This window comes from Notolepis coatsorum (genome assembly GCF_963971535.1).
Source record: "Notolepis coatsorum genome assembly, contig: SCAFFOLD_1784, whole genome shotgun sequence".
NCBI lineage: Eukaryota > Metazoa > Chordata > Actinopteri > Aulopiformes > Paralepididae > Notolepis > Notolepis coatsorum.
In genome coordinates this window covers 7501-27321 of record NW_028173557.1, presented here as the reverse complement: position 1 = coordinate 27321, position 19821 = coordinate 7501, and the positions used below count along the sequence as shown (strand labels likewise).

At 44.9% G+C, this 19821-nt stretch overlaps 1 protein-coding gene across 1 annotated transcript in view; it reads right to left on the bottom strand.

The window, feature by feature from the left end:
- Nucleotides 1–667: 667 nt before the first annotated feature.
- LOC311247749 (collagen alpha-1(XX) chain-like) overlaps nucleotides 668–19821 on the bottom strand; it is a gene marked incomplete at its 3' end in the record, with an annotated part of 25153 nt that continues 5999 nt past the window's right edge. Inside the window, exons 7-14 of the mRNA XM_084338752.1 lie at nucleotides 17674–17783; nucleotides 11672–11830; nucleotides 8723–8800; nucleotides 7179–7265; nucleotides 6253–6306; nucleotides 4616–4711; nucleotides 1267–1320; nucleotides 668–721 (exon numbers count right to left, since the gene is read on the bottom strand). Of these exons, the coding sequence (XP_084194878.1) occupies nucleotides 668–721; nucleotides 1267–1320; nucleotides 4616–4711; nucleotides 6253–6306; nucleotides 7179–7265; nucleotides 8723–8800; nucleotides 11672–11830; nucleotides 17674–17783 (692 nt within the window). The remainder of the gene's footprint in view (nucleotides 722–1266; nucleotides 1321–4615; nucleotides 4712–6252; nucleotides 6307–7178; nucleotides 7266–8722; nucleotides 8801–11671; nucleotides 11831–17673; nucleotides 17784–19821) is intronic.

Below are 19821 nucleotides of genomic sequence, written 5' to 3'. Positions count from 1 at the left end.
GCAGGTGCTCAGGCACCCCTTGGCCTCTATGTGTGCACGTGCCTGCACCCACCCCCTCCTAATGTACAGTCTCCTCCCCATCGTATGTATATATTCTCTCCCCACCGTATGTATATTTTCTCTCCCACCCACCCACCCCCTCCTAATGTACAGTCTCCTCCCCATCGTATGTATATTTTCTCTCCCACCCACCCACCCCCACCTAATGTACAGTCTCCTCCCCATCGTATGTATATATTCTCTCCCCACCGTATGTATAATTTCTCTCCCACCCACCCACCCCCTCCTATATACAGTCTCCTCCCCATCGTATACTCTCTGTCAGGATCTATGGGTAACAGTACTGCATATTTGCATATTGTATATGTCACAAATGTAACAGTACTATATACCTGTATGTCATGTATGTCCCTATGCCATAAATGTCATGATGTCATGTATGTTGTGTATGTCATAAATGTCACTATGAATTGAAAATGGGGGACCCTGATGTAAACAAGACGAACGTCTTTCTCTGGTCTGCATCCCTTAACAATTGTGTGTATTGAGCCGTACTGTATTGTACCCATTCTGCAATCTGTTAATAAAGTTTTCAATCAATCAATCAATCAATCAATCAATCAATCAATCAATCAATCAATCAATCAATCATTCAAGGATAGGTCACCTGGGGGCCTGGAGGTCCTACATCCCCTTTAGAGCCGGGGGGTCCTGGTGACCCCTAGAGAGAGAGGGGGGGGGGGGGGGGGGGAGAGAGAGGGGTGGGAGGGAGAGAGGGAGGGGGGAGAGAGAGATGGGGGGGAGAGAGAGAGAGAGAGAGAGAGGGAGAGAGAAGGAGAGAGAGGGGGGGGGGAGAGAGGGAGAGAGAGGGGAGAGATTGAGAGAGAGACAGGGAGATAGAGAAGAAGAGGGGGAGAGAGAGAGAGAGAGAGAGAGAGAGAGGAGAGAGAGATATAGGGCGAGAGGGAGAGAGAGAGAGACGGTGAGAGAGAGATAGAAGGAGAGAGAGAGGGAGAGAGAGACAGTGAGATAGAGGAAAAGAGGGGGAGAGAGAGAGAGGACATTAAAAATGTATTTTCTGTTTGCGGATCAATATTTAATAACATAAAAATGCCACTAAAAATAAAAAAAGATCTATCATACAATAGAGAAAGAGAGAGAGAGAGAGAGAGAGACAGAGAGATCGTTGAACGATTTTAGCGTTGCTTCTCGTGTTATTTCAGACATCTTGTTGTCATGGCGACCGCAGGATGAATTCAGTCTCACCTGGCCTCCTCCTTTCCCTGGCTCTCCCTTCTGGCCCCGCTCACCTGGAGGACCCTGAACAGGACAGGGAAGTACCACACATCTACAGTAAATGTATGAAATATACATGCGGTATTATACAATACTATTGTCGTTAAAGGGGCAGTTCACCCCAAAAAAATAAAAATAAAACATAGTGTCCCCCTTGGATGGATAGATTGCACTCCAGGTAAGAGGGGAAATATGCTTTTTTAGAATTTTGGGTGAACTGCCACTTTAAATATCCATTGGCAACGGCATTCACAGCATCGCAAGCTTCTGCGATTAGACGACAGTGGGTCAGGTCAGGAGGAGGTAGAGCAGTCGTCTGGTAATCTGGAGATTCCCGGTTTGATTCCCGCTCCTCCTGGGCAGCGTGTCGAAGTGTCCTTGAGCAAGACACTTAACCCCTAATTGCTCCCGATGAGCAGGTCGGCACCTTACGTGGTCGCCTCCGCCGTCGGTGAGTGAACGGGTAAAATGTGAGGAACAAATTGTAAAGCGCTTTGGATAAAAGCTGCTATATAAATGCATAATTGCCCATTTATTAGACATATTTCCAAATGCAACAGACCATGGGGGGGGGGGGGGGGGGGGGGTAGTCGATATGATTGACATTTGATTGATCCTATCAGAAGGCACAGTTCAAACTCAGATTGTATCAGATATTTCTCTAGCTACTTTCCTTCCAGGAGGATGAAAATAATGGATTTCTTTGGACGAACATAAATGGAATTTCTTTTGGCACATAGTGACAAAATATAGATGAGAAGTGGCTGGAGACAAAGGGGGTTCAAATGTATTTTTTTATTCCATGGATCTTTAAAGGAAAACTCCAACTTTTTGGGAACTTAGCTTATTTGCCATCTACCCTGGAGTTAGACAAGAAGATACATACCTTTTTCTTCTCTGTGCGTGCAGTAGGAGTAGGAAGACGTTGGGCACTAGGCTAATGGAGGAACCTACTTCCAGTGACTGACGCTAAGCTAGGCTAACGGTGCGTGTCTTCCTACTCCTACTGCGCGCACAGAGAAGAAAAAAGTATGTATCTTCTTGTCTAACTCCAGGGTAGATGGCAAATAAGCTAATTTCCCAAAATGTTGGAGTTTTCCCTTAACTATATTCTATAGTCATGCAGCTGTAATAAATGCTTTTCTTTCCAAATTCAGGGTTTTCATTTGACAGGAAAAGCAGGATGTACGAGTGAGTGTAACAAATATACAATATAGGCTACATAGAAATACCTTTAGTAGAAATACACACTAAAAGAAGTGGATACCTATTACCCATATATCCCTCCACTACTACCCATAGCAAACAGTCTGTTCCTGCAGTAAGAGTGGATCTGGAATATTTAATTTAATTTGTATTTGTTCCATTCATGGTAATGCGCAGTAATGCACAGGTCCATAAAAGGATTTCATAATTACTTTTTCTCTATTCTATATAGTGATTTATTCTATTCTATTCTATATAGTGGTTTATTCTATTGTATTCTTTTTATTTATTTATTTATTATGTTTTTGGTAGATTTATTTAGTAAATTTGTTTATTGGACAAGTCCGGCAGAGAGGAAGGATGGGAGAGAGATATGGGGGAAGACATTCGGCAAAGGTCGCGGGTCCGGGAGTCGAACACGGGACGGCCGCATTGCACTACAGCGCATTACGTGGTGCTGGCTCCCCTTTCTATTGTATTCTAATCTCACTCACTCACTCACTCACTCACTCACTCACTCACTCACTCACTCACTCACTCACTCACTCACTCACTCACTCACACACTCACTCACTCACACACTCACTCACTCAATCACTCACTCACTCACTCACTCACTCACTCACTCACTCACTCACTCACTCACTCACACACTCACACACTCACTCACTCACACACTCACACACTCACTCACACACTCACTCACACACTCACTCACACACTCACTCACACACTCACTCACTCACTCACTCACTCACTCACCCACCCACCCACCCACCCACCCACCCACCCACCCACTCACACACTCACTCACTCACTCACTCACTCACTCACTCACTCACTCACTCACTCACTCACTCACTCACTCACTCACTCACTCACTCACTCACTCACTCACTCACTCACTCACTCACTCACTCACTCACCCACCCACCCACCCACCCACCCACCCACTCACTCACTCACTCACTCACTCACTCACTCACTCACTCACTCACTCACCCACTCACTCACTCACTCACTCACTCACTCACTCACTCACTCACTCACTCACTCACTCACTCACTCACTCACCCACTCACTCACTCACTCACTCACCCACTCACTCACCCACTCACTCACTCACTCACTCACTCACTCACTCACTCACTCACTCACTCACTCACTCACTCACTCACTCACTCACATCACTCACTCACTCACTCACTCACTCACTCACTCACTCACTCAATCACAAACACACTCACTCACCCACTCACTCACTCACTCACTCACTCACTCACTCACTCACTCACACACTCACACACTCACTCACTCACTCACTCACTCACTCACTCACTCACTCACTCACTCACTCACTCACTCACTCACACACTCACCCACCCACCCACTCATTCACTCACTCACTCACTCACTCACTCACTCACTCACTCACTCACTCACTCACTTACTCACACACTCACTCGCTAACAAGCGCACACAGTTTTATTTTAAATGTTAAGATATTGTAATAAAGGGGCGGGACTAGATAAGCTGTGCTTCCTTCCTCTCAAGCTCATCCTTGTTTGTTTTTCTACGGATGAAGGCGGACTCATTTGTTTATGTTCATGTTTGTCTTTACTGTGATTTGTAAGTTTGTTGTGTTCAAGATAAATAAAGATCAAAAGAGAAAATAATCAAAGCACATCTCATTTTGCACATTCCATGAGTGAAAGGGAGCAGGGAGAAGAATGACTTAACTCCCCCCATACCTCAAAACAATAAATAGATACTCAATAGAATTTATTACACATATTTCAATATCAATACTTACAATAACACGAGAGAAAAAGAAAGAGCTGTTACCCCTCAACTTCATAAAGTATAATTGTTCTAATATGTAAATAGTAAATGGACAGCATTTATAAAGAGCATTCACTCACTCATTCACTCACACATTCACTCACTCACACATTCACTCACTCACACATTCACTCACTCACTCACTCACACATTCACTCACTCACTCATTCACTCACACATTCACTCACACATTCACTCACTCACACATATGTTTTGAAAAAAAATAAAATAAAAACATGTATAAAAAAAAAAGAAGAGAAAGGTGACTGACCCCTTTGCCCTGAACCGTGATTCCTCTTGGGCCCCTGGTCCCGAGGGGCCCCAGGCCTCCCTCCACGCCGGCCTCCCCCGGAGGCCCGACCTCCCCCTGGAACACACAGAGACGCTCCACATAAAGACACCTGAACACCTGAACCAATAGACCAGGGGTTCTCAAATCTTTTTATACCACGACGCCATTTTATTTAGAATTTTTCTTTTGGGGCGACCTCACACTTAACACTTTCAGCGGCAGCCGTTTTACCCATCCTTGTAGTCAATGGGCCACGCTTTAGAAGATAGGGATTTTCACTGTGCATCACGATGTTTGCAGGGCTATATCTATATTCTATATTATAGCTATGGAGACAATACTATACTCATTTGACAGTCACTATCTCTCATCCAACATGTAAAAAATTAGTTAATTTCTTCATGTATACGTTCAGTGCGTGTTATCCCGTGGTGAATATTGGATAGTTTCAGAGTGATCCTGGCTAATTCCTGGAAGCTGCGTTATGGAGCGATATGTGAATTTTGCTAAAGGCGTTCGCGTTGCTCGCCTGGACATGTTACTATTTCCAAATCAAAGGTATATAATAGGTATTATGTTTCATCATGAATGCATCAAAGGGACGGGGGGGGGGGGGGTAGTTTTTTTGATGCTCTGATCGTCAGCAACGGCATTTTTTTTAATACTACATACGTTGATCGTTGCGATCGATGTGAAATCATTGTTGGATCAAAGTAGGCTTGATGTCATATAGTCCTTACCTTTACTAGGAGGTATCTCAAAAAGAATATTCCAATTGTCTGATCACGATTTCCAGTATTGATGTCCATCTGGTCCCTGACATGAACTGGTACAAAACATGCATGCAGTGTGCTGAACGTGTTTCAAAGTGCTCGGATGAAGCGATTAACTTGGCTTGGTCTAAATTCTCTGCCCGGACCATATATAATGTAACACACAGTGTGAAATAAGGTTTCAAAGGGTGGGCGATACTGCCACCTAGCAGGATTCGGCCGGCATTGCACTCTCTGCATCTCAGAATGAGTCCCAATGATACACCGAGGTCCGTCAGACTGTAATGAATACAAAAATCTATCGAAAACCCGACTATACTCGGGTTTTGGTGCTCAACGCATGGCGAGATAACCCGACTATAGTCGTGGTTGGCCGTGAATGAGTTAATGTATCGCGTAATTTCAACGTAAAATTAAAGAATATAAAAATAAAAACACACATTGTTGAACTTGATCATGCATATTTATTAGAAAATTGTATTAGAGCACTATGTTATCAATACACATTTATAAAACGAGGCATATTTAGCCAAAATATGTTGCCAGAACATAAAAAAAAAAATATTATAATTTTTAATTAATATATATTTTTAATAATTTTTAAATATATATATTTTTAATAATATATATATATTTTTTTACTTGCCACCTTTTTTTACTGTCACCTACCCACAACCCCACTTTGGGTCGTGACCCGTAGTTTGAGAACCGCTGCAATAGATCAATATGCTTTCTCCCGTCTTCCTGTTTGGGCTGGTTTGATGTCGTGTAACGAGACAGCGTGTCAATCAATGGGCACCACTGAGCCCTGTGTTTCTGTGCAATGTGATCGTGACCTTTCACCTTTTGACCCTGCTCGCCCTTCTCGCCCTTCTCACCACGAGTACCCGGTTTGCCCTGAAATAAAATGAAAAAAGGATCATTGCAATTTATTTTTTAGATTAGATTAGATTTGTTTCAAATGTATCGTCATCATGCAGCACAAGTACAGTACAACGAAAATAAGTTTGGCGTCCAACCAGAGTGCAAATGTAATAGTAAAGTGCAATAGTAATATACAATGTACAGGTGATTAAACTGGGTATAAAATATATAAATTTGTACTATTGAGTAATAGTTCTAATCAGATATGTATGTACAGAGTTGTAGTATTAATATGTACAGTGATACAGGTATAAAGACACTATGGTAGTAAGTCATACTGGCCAGCAGCGTAACTAGTAAGAGTAGGATATGTACAGATATAGATATAGTATCTACAGATATGTGAAAAGGATTATATTCAGATAAGTACAGACAGAGGAGGATAGATATATATATATATACGGTAAGAAAATAAATAAATACGGTATATATGTAACGGACGGTATCGTGAAGCGCAGTCACGAAGGGCTGGGGTGAGTAGCGGTGCTGTGGGTTAAACTCACTCTCACATCCTCAAAAGACACATAGACACGTTACAAAGCAGTGAGTTCACTTCTTGGTATAGCGGTCTAGTGCTGCTGCCCGCGGCGTGGGAGACCCGTGTTCGACTCTCCCTCGGGGCATCGAAGTTTAAGGTGTGACGATGTGACAACCGTTACATATACAGCACTATTGTACATGCTATCCTAGAGTTATTTGCATAATCAATAAAGTGTAAAAAAGAAAAAGAAATCGTTTGATCACACACAGCTACTTGTTGGAGGAAACACTGTACTGTACATTCCAGCTTGAACGCAGACACACGACTATAGAAAGGCGGATCCCAGGAGCGTCTGGTGACTCACGAGAGGTCCGGTGGCGCCGGGGGCACCAGGGATGTCGGAGGTACAGGTGCAGGCGTACGCCGGGGCGGGGCAGCTCTCCTCGTCTCTCTGATGGCAGGAGTCACAGCAGGACGTGATATAAAGATCATATTTTCATTTCATTTCATACCTTTATTTCAACCCGTGAGACCCTGAGGTCACCCTGATTTACAGCGGCGACGAGCTCACAGAACAAGACACAGGTTATCAGCAATTTTCATACATATAGACACGATAAATAAGAATGTTTCTAAAAGCCATGGAATCAAAGTTACAATTTATTTAGTTTACTTCCTACATCGACCAAACTGAGTACATTTAAACCTTCCGTGTGATCCGGGCTCGTTACAATAGAACTAGCACTTGTGTCATGGAGGAACCTAGGGTCCCCAAGCCCGCGACCCACGGCCGGTGGAATACTATGAACATAAAGGGCTTTAGGCGGCTGGGTGGCGCAGCGGACATTGCGCTCGTCACCAACGCAAGAGACACCGGGTTCGGCTCCGGCTGTTTCGGCGTTGCCTCCGGCTTTGTCCGGCCGTCATACTGACTCAATTGGCAGAGTTAGCGGGTGGAAGTCGATGGGTGGTAATCTGGACGTTGTGGACAGCGACTCCTACAGGTCGGTTGGGGGACGCCTGCACAGCAGAGACAGGAAATGGCGGGGGTAGTGTGAGCCTCCCACCCACACGTTACACCTCGCCAAATGAGAGTCTGCGCTGGCAGGTGAAAAGATGCGACAGGCTGCCTCCTCGTGTATCGGAGGGGACACGTGATGCAAGGCTTCTATCCTCCCTACGACCGACCTGTGGGGGGCATATGCGAGCAACGTTCAAGACAGGGGAGGGGAGAATTGGCACAGCGGGTAATTGGGATGGGAGAAAAATTGAAAAAGAGGAGAAAAAGTGGATAAAAAAAAAGAACATAAAGGGCTTTAAGGGACCGACCAGACCAGGCAGGTCACAGCAGGTGGAACATAAAGGGCTTTAAGGGACCGACCAGACCAGGCAGGTCACAGCAGGGGGAACATAAAGGGGCTTTAAGGGACCGACCAGACCAGGCAGGTCACAGCAGGTGGAACATAAAGGGGCTTTAAGGGACCGACCAGACCAGGCAGGTCACAGCAGGTGGAACATAAAGGGGCTTTAAGGGACCGACCAGACCAGGCAGGTCACAGCAGGGGGAACATAAAGGGGCTTTAAGGGACCGACCAGACCAGGCAGGTCACAGCAGGTGGAACATAAAGGGCTTTAAGGGACCGACCAGACCAGGCAGGTCACAGCAGGTGGAACATAAAGGGGCTTTAAGGGACCGACCAGACCAGGCAGGTCACAGCAGGTGGAACATAAAGGGCTTTAAGGGACCGACCAGACCAGGCAGGTCACAGCAGGGGGAACATAAAGGGGCTTTAAGGGACCGACCAGACCAGGCAGGTCACAGCAGGTGGAACATAAAGGGCTTTAAGGGACCGACCAGACCAGGCAGGTCACAGCAGGTGGAACATAAAGGGGCTTTAAGGGACCGACCAGACCAGGCAGGTCACAGCAGGTGTCGTCTGAGGCCCAGGTGATGTTACAGACGATCTCAAAGGACTGCAGCTGGAACTGGACATGGGAGAGAGAGAGAGGAGAGAGTCAGAGACACTAGAGAGAGAGAGGAGAGAGTCAGAGACACTAGAGAGAGAGGAGAGAGTCAGAGACACTAGAGAGAGGAGAGAGTCAGAGACACTAGAGAGAGAGAGGAGAGAGTCAGAGACACTAAAGAGAGAGAGGAGAGAGTCAGAGACACTAGAGAGAGAGAGGAGAGAGTCAGAGACACTAGAGAGAGAGAGGAGAGAGTCAGAGACACTAAAGAGAGAGAGGAGAGAGTCAGAGACACTAGAGAGAGAGGAGAGAGTCAGAGACACTAGAGAGAGAGAGGAGAGTCAGAGACACTAGAGAGAGGAGAGAGTCAGAGACACTAGAGAGAGAGAGGAGAGAGTCAGAGACACTAGAGAGAGAGAGGAGAGAGTCAGAGACACTAGAGAGAGAGAGGAGAGAGTCAGAGACACTAGAGAGAGAGAGGAGAGAGTCAGAGACACTAAAGAGAGAGAGGAGAGAGTCAGAGACACTAGAGAGAGAGAGGAGAGAGTCAGAGACACTAGAGAGAGAGGAGAGAGTCAGAGACACTAGAGAGAGAGAGGAGAGAGTCAGATACACTAGAGAGAGAGAGGAGAGAGTCAGAGACACTAGAGAGAGAGGAGAGAGTCAGAGACACTAGAGAGAGAGAGAGGAGAGAGTCAGAGACACTAGAGAGAGAGAGGAGAGAGTCAGAGACACTAGAGAGAGAGAGGAGAGAGTCAGAGACACTAGAGAGAGAGGAGAGAGTCAGAGACACTAGAGAGAGAGAGAGGAGAGAGTCAGAGACACTAGAGAGAGAGGGAGAGAGTCAGAGACACTAGAGAGAGAGAGAGGAGAGAGTCAGAGACACTAGAGAGAGAGGAGAGAGTCAGAGACACTAGAGAGAGAGAGAGGAGAGAGTCAGAGACACTAGAGAGAGAGGAGATAGTCAGAGACACTAGAGAGAGAGGAGAGAGTCAGAGACACTAGAGAGAGAGAGGAGAGAGTCAGAGACACTAGAGAGAGAGAGAGGAGAGAGTCCGAGACACTAGAGAGAGAGAGAGGAGAGAGTCAGAGACACTAGAGAGAGAGAGGAGAGAGTCAGAGACACTAGAGAGAGAGAGGAGAGAGTCAGAGACACTAGAGAGAGAGGAGAGAGTCAGAGACACTAGAGAGAGAGGAGAGTCAGAGACACTAGAGAGAGAGGAGAGAGTCAGAGACACTAGAAAGAGAGAGGAGAGAGTCAGAGACACTAGAGAGAGAGGAGAGAGAGGAGAGAGTCAGAGACACTAGAGAGAATAAACTACTATAATAGAATAAAATAGAATAAACCACTATATAGAATAGAATAGAATAAACCACTATATAGAATAGAATAGAATAAACCACTATATAGAATAGAATAGAATAAACCACTATATAGAATAGAATAGAATAAACCACTATATAGAATAGAATAAACCACTATATATAATAGAATAGAATAAACCACTATATAGAATATAATAGAATAAAACACTATATAGAATATAATAGAATAAACCACTATATAGAATAGAATAAACCACCATATATAATAGAATATAATAGAATAAACCACTATATAGAATAGAATAGAATAAACCACTATATATAATAGAATAGAATAAACCACTATATAGAATAGAATAGAATAAACCACTATATAGAATAGAATAAACCACTATATATAATAGAATAGAATAGAATAAACCACTATATAGAATAGAATAGAATAAACCACTATATAGAATAGAATAAACCACTATATATAATAGAATAGAATAAACCACTATATATAATAGAATAAACCACCATATATAATAGAATAGAATAGAATAAACCACCATATAGAATAGAATAGAATAAACCACTATATAGAATAGAATAAACCACTATATATAATAGAATAGAATAGAATAAACTACTATATAGAATAGAATAGAATAAACCACTATATAGAATAGAATAGAATAAACCACTATATAGAATAGAATAAACCACTATATATAATAGAATAGAATAAACCACTATATATAATAGAATAGAATAAACCACTATATAGAATAGAATAGAATAAACCACTATATAGAATAGAATAAACCACCATATATAATAGAATAGAATAGAATAAACTACTATATAGAATAGAATAGAATAAACCACTATATAGAATAGAATAGAATAAACCACTATATAGAATAGAATAAACCACTATATAGAATATAATAGAATAAACCACTATATAGAATATAATAGAATAAACCACTATATATAATAGAATAGAATAAACCACTATATATAATAGAATAGAATAAACCACTATATAGAATATAATAGAATAAACCACTATATAGAATATAATAGAATAAACCACTATATAGAATAGAATAAACCACCATATATAATAGAATAGAATAGAATAGAATAGAATAAACCACTATATAGAATAGAATAGAATAAACCACTATATAGAATAGAATAGAATAAACCACCATATAGAATAGAGTAGAATATAATAGAATAAACCACCGTATAGAATAGAATAGAATAGAATAGAATAAACCACTATATAGAATAGAGTAGAATATAATAGAATAAACCACTACATAGAATAGAATAGAATAAACCACCATATAGAATAGAGTAGAATAGAATAGAATAAACCACTATATATAATAGAGTTGAATAGAATAAACCACTATATAGAATAGAATATAATAGAACAAACCACTATATATAATAGAGTTGAATAGAATAAACCACTATATAGAATAGAATAGAATAGAATAGAATAAACCACTATATTGAATATAATAGAATAAACCACCATATAGAATAGAGTAGAGGAGAACCTACTGGAGCGGATCCACTGTTTGGTCCTCTGGTCCTCACCAGCTTGCCCAGCATCTCAAACCCATCGGTGGGCAGAATGCCAAGAGGGCGGGCGGGTCTCTCACCCACATGCTGGCAGTCCACAGACAGGGATACGCTCCCCTGGCTGACTGACAGGTGAACCTGCCAATCGAGAGAGAATCAGACAGGATTAATCAGGTCATAGTGGACATGGACACACACCGTGTAAAACATTAGGTTAGGTAAGGTAAGAATTTGTTCCCTGAATTTCCCCAAGGGGATCAATAAAGGAATATCTTATCTTATCTTGTTAGTAAGTTATCTCATTCATATTATTTATAATATAGTTGATATTCAGATTCAGATTCAGAGAACTTTATTGATCCCGCGTGGGGAAATTCATATTTGTAGCTTCACGAGTAATAAAAACAACAAACAAACAAAAAACAAAAACATCTCAATGACAGCACGACAACAACAACATTCCATGCAATACACAATCAAGTAAAAGTAAAAGTAAAAACAGACAACTAAGTGTAAAAGGCTACTTAAAATGAACTGTCTGTGTTTAAAAGTCTGATAGCCGAGGGGACAAAAGATTTGGCGTAACGGTTGGTCCTACTTGGTGGAACGTCATAACGTATGGTGTGTTGTTCTATGTTTCCTCTTCTCAGGTAGTGCCCGCCCCTTCCTGTGTAGAGTCTCCTGAACGCCCGGTTGATTGACAAGCTGAGTCCCATCACTCACCAAAAGGGGCGGGTGGATGAAACCTGAGACGCCACAGTCAGTCAGGGCCTTTGGCTGTTATTATTATTTGAGTTGGGTGAGAACCGGTTGGTTCACCCTTTTCTTTGGTAACTTATTTCTGTTGGTCTGTGGGTCGTGTCTGTTAGTCTGTTTACCAGCAGGTTGTGTCTGTTAGTCTGTTAGTCTGTTTACCAGCAGGTTGTGTCTGTTAGTCTGTTAGAATTCCCTGGGTACTGTCGTTTCTGTTCTACTGTTTGTAGAAATGTCAACGCTCATTGAGAGCTCTGGATGCCCTGTGCTCACATGACTACAAATCATCATCATCATTCGGCGACGGCCATTCATTCAAAATGGCGGACCTCCGCGAAAATAATGCATATTTTCCGATCATTTCTAATTAACTTAACTTGGTCTGTGTTGCTTCTGTGTGGCTTTGCCTCGTTTAGTTCCCCCTCGGTTTTCCAGTTGATTTCCAGTTGTTATCGTTTGTTGGTTGTTTATCCCTCGTCTTGTTTTTTGTTTGTCACGTTTGTCTTGTCGTCTTGTCGTCTCATATATATTATGTGTATATATATTCAGATTCTAAGTGTATTGCCCATATTTATTGTAACGTGTGATATAACTGATGGGGCACACAGACCCTCACCTGCACCTTTGATCACACTGTGTACTTGCTCATTATGTTTATATTCATAGTTAATTATATTGTTTACACTGCTTATCTTTATCCTTACTATAGTTGCATTGCCTATGTCTTTCTCTACTATTACCCTGCCCATACCTGTACCCCCCCCCCTCCCCCTCCCCCATACTGCATGATGCCTGCATTTCCCCCAAGGGAACCAATAAAGGAATATCTTATCTTATCTTATTCCTTGTTTGTTTATGGGACTTGCAGTACCGTTCCTTACATTTTATGTATTATTATTATAATAATAATAATAATAATCTCCCCTCTGGGATTAATAAAGGTTTTCAATCAATAAGGTATTTTCAAACGCCTTTGGAAACCAAAGGCATTTGTACTCGTCGTCTCTTAACCCGTTCACTGCCACACGACAGAAGGTTAGCCCTTTACTATCACACAACCGACGGCGATGCTCCATCATTAGCATCATCATTAGCTCCGCGTCCGCGACGTCTTCTGTATTGTCACAGTGAAAGGGTTATTAACCTGCTGTCGCGTGGCAGTGAAAGGGTTAACAGGCTGACGAGACTCGCGTTTCGTAAGAGCCGGCAGATCATGTGACTTCCCTTCTTCACCTCCACCGGTTCTCCACCGGTTCTCCCTCCCCCCCTTGTGTGAGTCGTCATGGAGACGTCCGAGAGCTACCTCTGCATCTCCCTGCTTCACCTCCTCCCCCTCACACACACACACACACACACACACACGCACACACACACACACACACACACACACACACACACACACACACACACACACACACACACACACACACACACACACACACACACACACACCTACACACACACACACACACACACACACACACACACACACACACACACCTACACACACACTCCCCTTCTGTCTCTTTCTCTCGCTCTTATTCAGTTTGTTTTCATTTGATCATTTGATATTTATGACTTCTGGGAGTCATTTCACAGCTGACATGTTGACTGATCTCCCCACCAGGGGGCTCTCTGTCACTTCTTATTGTTTCTCACATGTTACCTGGTGATAAATGTGTTCTGAATAGTTTTTATTCAACATTTATTATACGTTTATTTACATTTTATAGATATTTTGTTATTCATTGATTTTTTACTTTAGTCTAGTTGAATACTATTTTAAAGCAATCAATTGTAAATAAAAGCCACACTTGTAAGCTATCAAATGTTTTTTTATTTCATCTTTATATCGAAGGTTATCCTATAACCCTAGTTATATGAATTATGGCGAGCGCTCTGCTCTATTGGAACTGTCCCTTTAATCATATACTATCATGAAAACTTTCAACCACATGTACGCTCCTCACCTGCGTGGAGCAGAGCGGAAAGCTCGACAGATGTACCCGCTGAGGTCCCCTACAACCATCAGAATCCGGGGAGGATCCGGGCCCCCCAGCCCCCCCTAGTGAGGGACGGGAGGGAGACCGGACCCGACTGTGCGAAGAGGGATTAGCGCCTCAAACGCACAGGGTGAGCAGACCGTGGGACTTACCTTCGTATAGAAGGGCCCGCGACTACTCGGACGCGCATCCCGCATGCCACCAGGGAACGGACGCGAAGCAAAAAAAATACATCACAGCCCCCAACATCGCGTGGTCGGGGCCAAAAAACACCAACCCTGTGGCAAGGCCGTAGCAGCGGGGCGCAAAGGAGGTCCCAGCCCCAGGCCACATCCCGGGGGCTAGGACCCCCTGAAAAAATGGGCCTGGTGAGGTCAACGAGGCCGCGGCATCGAGACCCCCCCAGACGGTCACTGGTGACACCACCCCTCACATCGCCAGCGTATCGGACAGGGCCTACAACAGGTGAAGGCCCTTCTCCCCCTTGGCACGCCGCTCCGAAACGCTCCCAAGGAGGCTTCACCCCCACAATGTCGTGGGGCCAGCTGGCGCGCCGGGGAGACAACCCTCCAAGGAGGTTGATCCCTCAATCCAGGTCGACAGGTCTTAAGAGCAGAACTCGACCTGTGCCCGGAGCACTGCGGACTAGACAGGCGCCTAAGGGGCTTACTGTAAGAACAGTATCCTGGCGGAAATGGGGGTTCGGTATGCCGTGCACCATGTCACAATCTCATGGGGCCACGAACCTCACGGAGTCGGAGTTAGCCAACCCCGCCAGCGAACAGATTCCACCATGAACCCTGACCCTGCCAATTTATTAATCCCGCGGGGTCGAGGTTCAGAGAAAGAGTTTGACACAATTGGCAGACGTCATGAAAGATGAGGGGGACAAATACTCTCGGGCAGCCAGGGTCAGACCCGGGCTCAACCTGAGAGTAGAGTGGAGGAACTGGGAGACCCATGTTACTGACCAGACACTCTATATCAGTGATGTTTGTTTACTGCAGAGTGGAGGGACTGGGAGACCCATGTTACTGACCAGACCCTCTATATCAGTGATGACTGTTTACTGCAGAGTGGAGGGACTGGGAGACCCATGTTACTGACCAGACACTCTGTATCAGTGATGACTGTTTACTGCAGAGCAGGAGGGACTGGGAGACCCATGTTACTGACCAGACACTCTATATCAGTGATGACTGTTTACTGCAGAGCAGGAGGGACTGGGAGACCCATGTTACTGACCAGACACTCTATATCAGTGATGTTTGTTTACTGCAGAGTGGAGGGACTGGGAGACCCATGTTACTGACCAGACCCTCTATATCAGTGATGACTGTTTACTGCAGAGCAGGAGGGACTGGGAGACCCATGTTACTGACCAGACACTCTATATCAGTGATGACTGTTTACTGCAGAGCAGGAGGGACTGGGAGACCCATGTTACTGACCAGACACTCTATATCAGTGATGTTTGTTTACTGCAGAGTGGAGGGACTGGGAGACCCATGTTACTGACCAGACCCTCTATATCAGTGATGACTGTTTACTGCAGAGCAGGAGGGACTGGGAGACCCATGTTACTGACCAGACACTCTATATCAGTGATGTTTGTTTACTGCAGAGTGGAGGGACTGGGAGACCCATGTTACTGACCAGACACTCTGTATCAGTGATGACTGTTTACTGCAGAGCGGAGGGACTGGGAGACCCATGTTACTGACCAGACACTCTATATCAGTGATGACTGTTTACTGCAGAGTGGAGGGACTGGGAGACCCATGTTACTGACCAGACACTCTATATCAGTGATGGCTGTTTACTGCAGAGTGGAGGACTGGGAGACCCATGTTACTGACCAGACACTCTATATCAGTGATGGCTGTTTACTGCAGAGCGGAGGGACTGGGAGACCCATGTTACTGACCAGACACTCCTTATATCAGTGATGACTGTTTACTGCAGAGTGGAGGGACTGGGAGACCCATGTTACTGACCAGACACTCTATATCAGTGAGGCTGTTATGCAGAGTGGAGGGACTGGGACCCATGTTACTGACCAGACACTCTATATCAGTGATGGCTGTTTACTGCAGAGCGGAGGGACTGGGAGACCCATGTTACTGACCAGACACTCTGTATCAGTGATGCTGTCGGAATGTAAAGCTATTATTTTTTTTAACATGTAGAGCTATTATTTTAACATGTAGACCACTTGTTTTAACACGAAAATACCACTTACAGCACCTTAACTCAACCTGGTCTATTTTGCCTGTCACCGCACATACAACAGCCTGTAAACCTGTAATTTGTCTCTAAGCTTCTTTCTCTTCTAATCCTTCTCCCCCATCTCTCTCTCTCTCTCTCTCTCTCTCTCTCTCTCTCTCTCTCTCTCTCTCTCTCTCTCTCTCTCTCTCTCTCTCTCTCTCTCTCTCTCTCTCTCACACACACAAACACACACACACACACACACACACACAATGTCTCTCTCTGGTAGTTTCTATTTATCTCTCTCCCTGGCAGTTTCTCTCTCTCTCTCTCTCTCTCTCTCTCTCTCTCTCTCTCTCTTTCTCTCCCCCCCCCCCTCTCCCCCACTCTCCCTCTCTCCCCCTCTCCCCCCTCTCTCTATCTCCCTCCCTCTCCCCCCTCTCTCCCCCCCTCTCTCTCTCTCTCCCTCCCTCTCTCTCCCCCCTCTCTCTCTCTCTCTCCCCCTCTCTCTATCTCTCTCCCTCTCCCCCCTCCCCCCTCTCTCTCTTTCTCTCTCCCCCTTCTCTCCTCCCTCTCTCTGTCTCTCCCTCTCTCTCCCTCCCTCCCTCTCCCCCCTCTCTCCCCCCTCTCTCCCCCCCCTCTCTCTCTCCCTTTCCCCCGTCTCTCCCCCCTCTCTCTCCCCCCCCCTCTCTCTCTCTCTCTCCCCCCTCTATCTCTCCCTCTCTCCCTCTCTCCCCCTCTCCCCCCTCTCTCCCCCCCCTCTCTCTCTCCCTCTCCCCCCTCTCTCCCCCCTCTCTCTCCCCCCCCTCTCTCTCTCTCTCTCTCTCCCCCCTCTCTCTCTCCCTCTCTCCCTCTCTCCCCCTCTCCCCCCTCTCTCTCTCCCCCCTCTCTCTCTCCCCCCTCCCTCTCTCCCTCTCTCCCCCCTCTCTCTCCCCCCCCCCCTCTCTCTCTCTCCCCCCTCTCTCTCTCCCTCTCTCCCTCTCTCCCCCTCTCCCCCCTCTCTCCCCCCCCCCTCACCTTGTGGAAGCTGCCGTAGAAGAGCTTCTGAACCTGTGACTGATCGAAGGTCAGCTCCTGGACCTCCCCCCTGTAGTCCAGGCTGAAGTACACCAGGCGCTTGGTGGACGCTGGACGAGGAGGGAACACGGATAGTTTAGTTTAGTTTGTGTGAAAATTATTAACCCTTTCACTGGCACACGACAGCCGGTTAACGCTTTCACTGTGACAATACAGAAGGTTAGCCCTTTACTATCACACAACCGACGGCGATGCGCCATCATTAGCATCATTAGCTGATAGTAAAGGGTTAACCTTCTGTCGTGTGGCAGTGAAAGGGTTCAAATACATTACATGTTACAACAAGTCATGCCTCCTAAAATGATCAAGGATAGCACAAAAAAGTCACAGACTTATTTCCATTGTGGTCCTTGGTCTCAGCAGCACATGGCATTTACAGAAACACGTATTACACATATTATCATCAGCCTACAGTATTATTGCAAAAAATATATAATTAAAAAGTAAAATACGTTATTAATAAAACATGTACAGACACACTAAAACGACACTACATTAAAACAGGAAGCTTCCTTAGTTACTAGACATTTTCTAGGAGCCATTTCCTAACGTTCACCTTGAAACTATACAGGTTCAAGATCTGTTTGGTGGTCAAATGCAACTCATTCCACTCCTGTGCTCCTTTGTGAGCAAATGAGCTCTGTCCCATCTTTGTTCTACACCTTGGAGGACGCAGGTTTGCCGAGCTAGATCTCGTTCTGTGGCTGTGTGATTCCCTAACACTAGGGAAATAGTTACTAAAATATTTGGGGGCCCTGTTATTTATTATTTTGTGTACCATGTTGAGCCTACATGTTGAAACTAAACTCTAGAAGAGGGGGGACTACAGGTAGTCTGAGAGACAGAACACCAGGCGCTTGGTGGACGCTGGAACAGAAGGGAACACAGATAGTCTGAGGTTCGGTTGAGATCCGCCGTGTTCACATCTGAAAGTCCACGGATAGTCCGGACCGCCTCTATACTTTCCACAAGCAACTTGTCCTTCCGCGTTCCCGTTTTGCGCTCTGATTGGCCACGCACGTTTCTGGTCATGTGACATGTGCGCCCAATCGTGTGACGGCAAGTACTTTGGACGGTTAAGCTTAGGCGCTCTTTCGAAGTTGGTTAAGGTTAGAGTTTGTCTTAGAGCATGGCGATAGAACGCCAGCCCTGATTCCAAACTCTAACCTTAACCAACTGCGAAAGAGTCGCCTATAAGCTTAACCAGTGATAAACTAGGCGTTAGGTCGTTTGCAGGCTGTTCGACGCGGAAATGGGCTAAGACACTGCTCGTCATGCGATTGGGCGCACATGTCACATGACCAGAAACGTGCGTGGCCAATCAGAGCGTAAAAAACGGGAACGCGGAAGGACAAGTTGCTTGTGGAAAGTATAGACGCGTCCGGACCTTCTGCTGGACCAAATGTGAGAATGATACATTGTTTGATTTTGGTTTGCGTTCACACACTGCCCTTTTTTGAGCGAACCTAATTTGTAAACAAAGGACATGCAGTCGCCAAGTCATTCATCTCTATTGGACAGATAATTTCCGGGAAAATCCTGCCTCAACAGTGGCGTAATTTCAGTAAAAAAAGAATTAATTTGGGTGGATTTCTTTTTGTCAAATCAGTTGTGCAATAGTACATTTTGGTGAGTTGTTTCTATACAATTCACTTACTGTATTATGACATTTAGGTAACATTAATGAACAAAGGAGACAACCAGATTAGGTACTATATAAAGCTCGATTGCGTTCACACCAACAGCAAAACGCACCGTGCTCCACTTTGAGACGGACAGAGTCCCAACTTTTCAAGAGGACCGTGGTTCGGTTGTTTGGTCCTCCTCACAATAGTTTTGGTTTGTGTTCAGTTCACACCTCTCCAAACGAAACGGACTATTGATTTAAAGGGACCATGGTTCACTTAAAACGGACCGAACAGGGTAGGTGTGAGCGCGACAGTTGAGGCCTAATTGAAGATTGACTGTGAGCCAGCAGGGCCCGTCTCTGCTTCCTTGGGAGGGCGGGAGTCCAACCGGTACTGAAGCCGAAGAAGGCCCGGGGGTTCTGTAAGACCCGGTACCACAGCACATAGATCATCACAATAC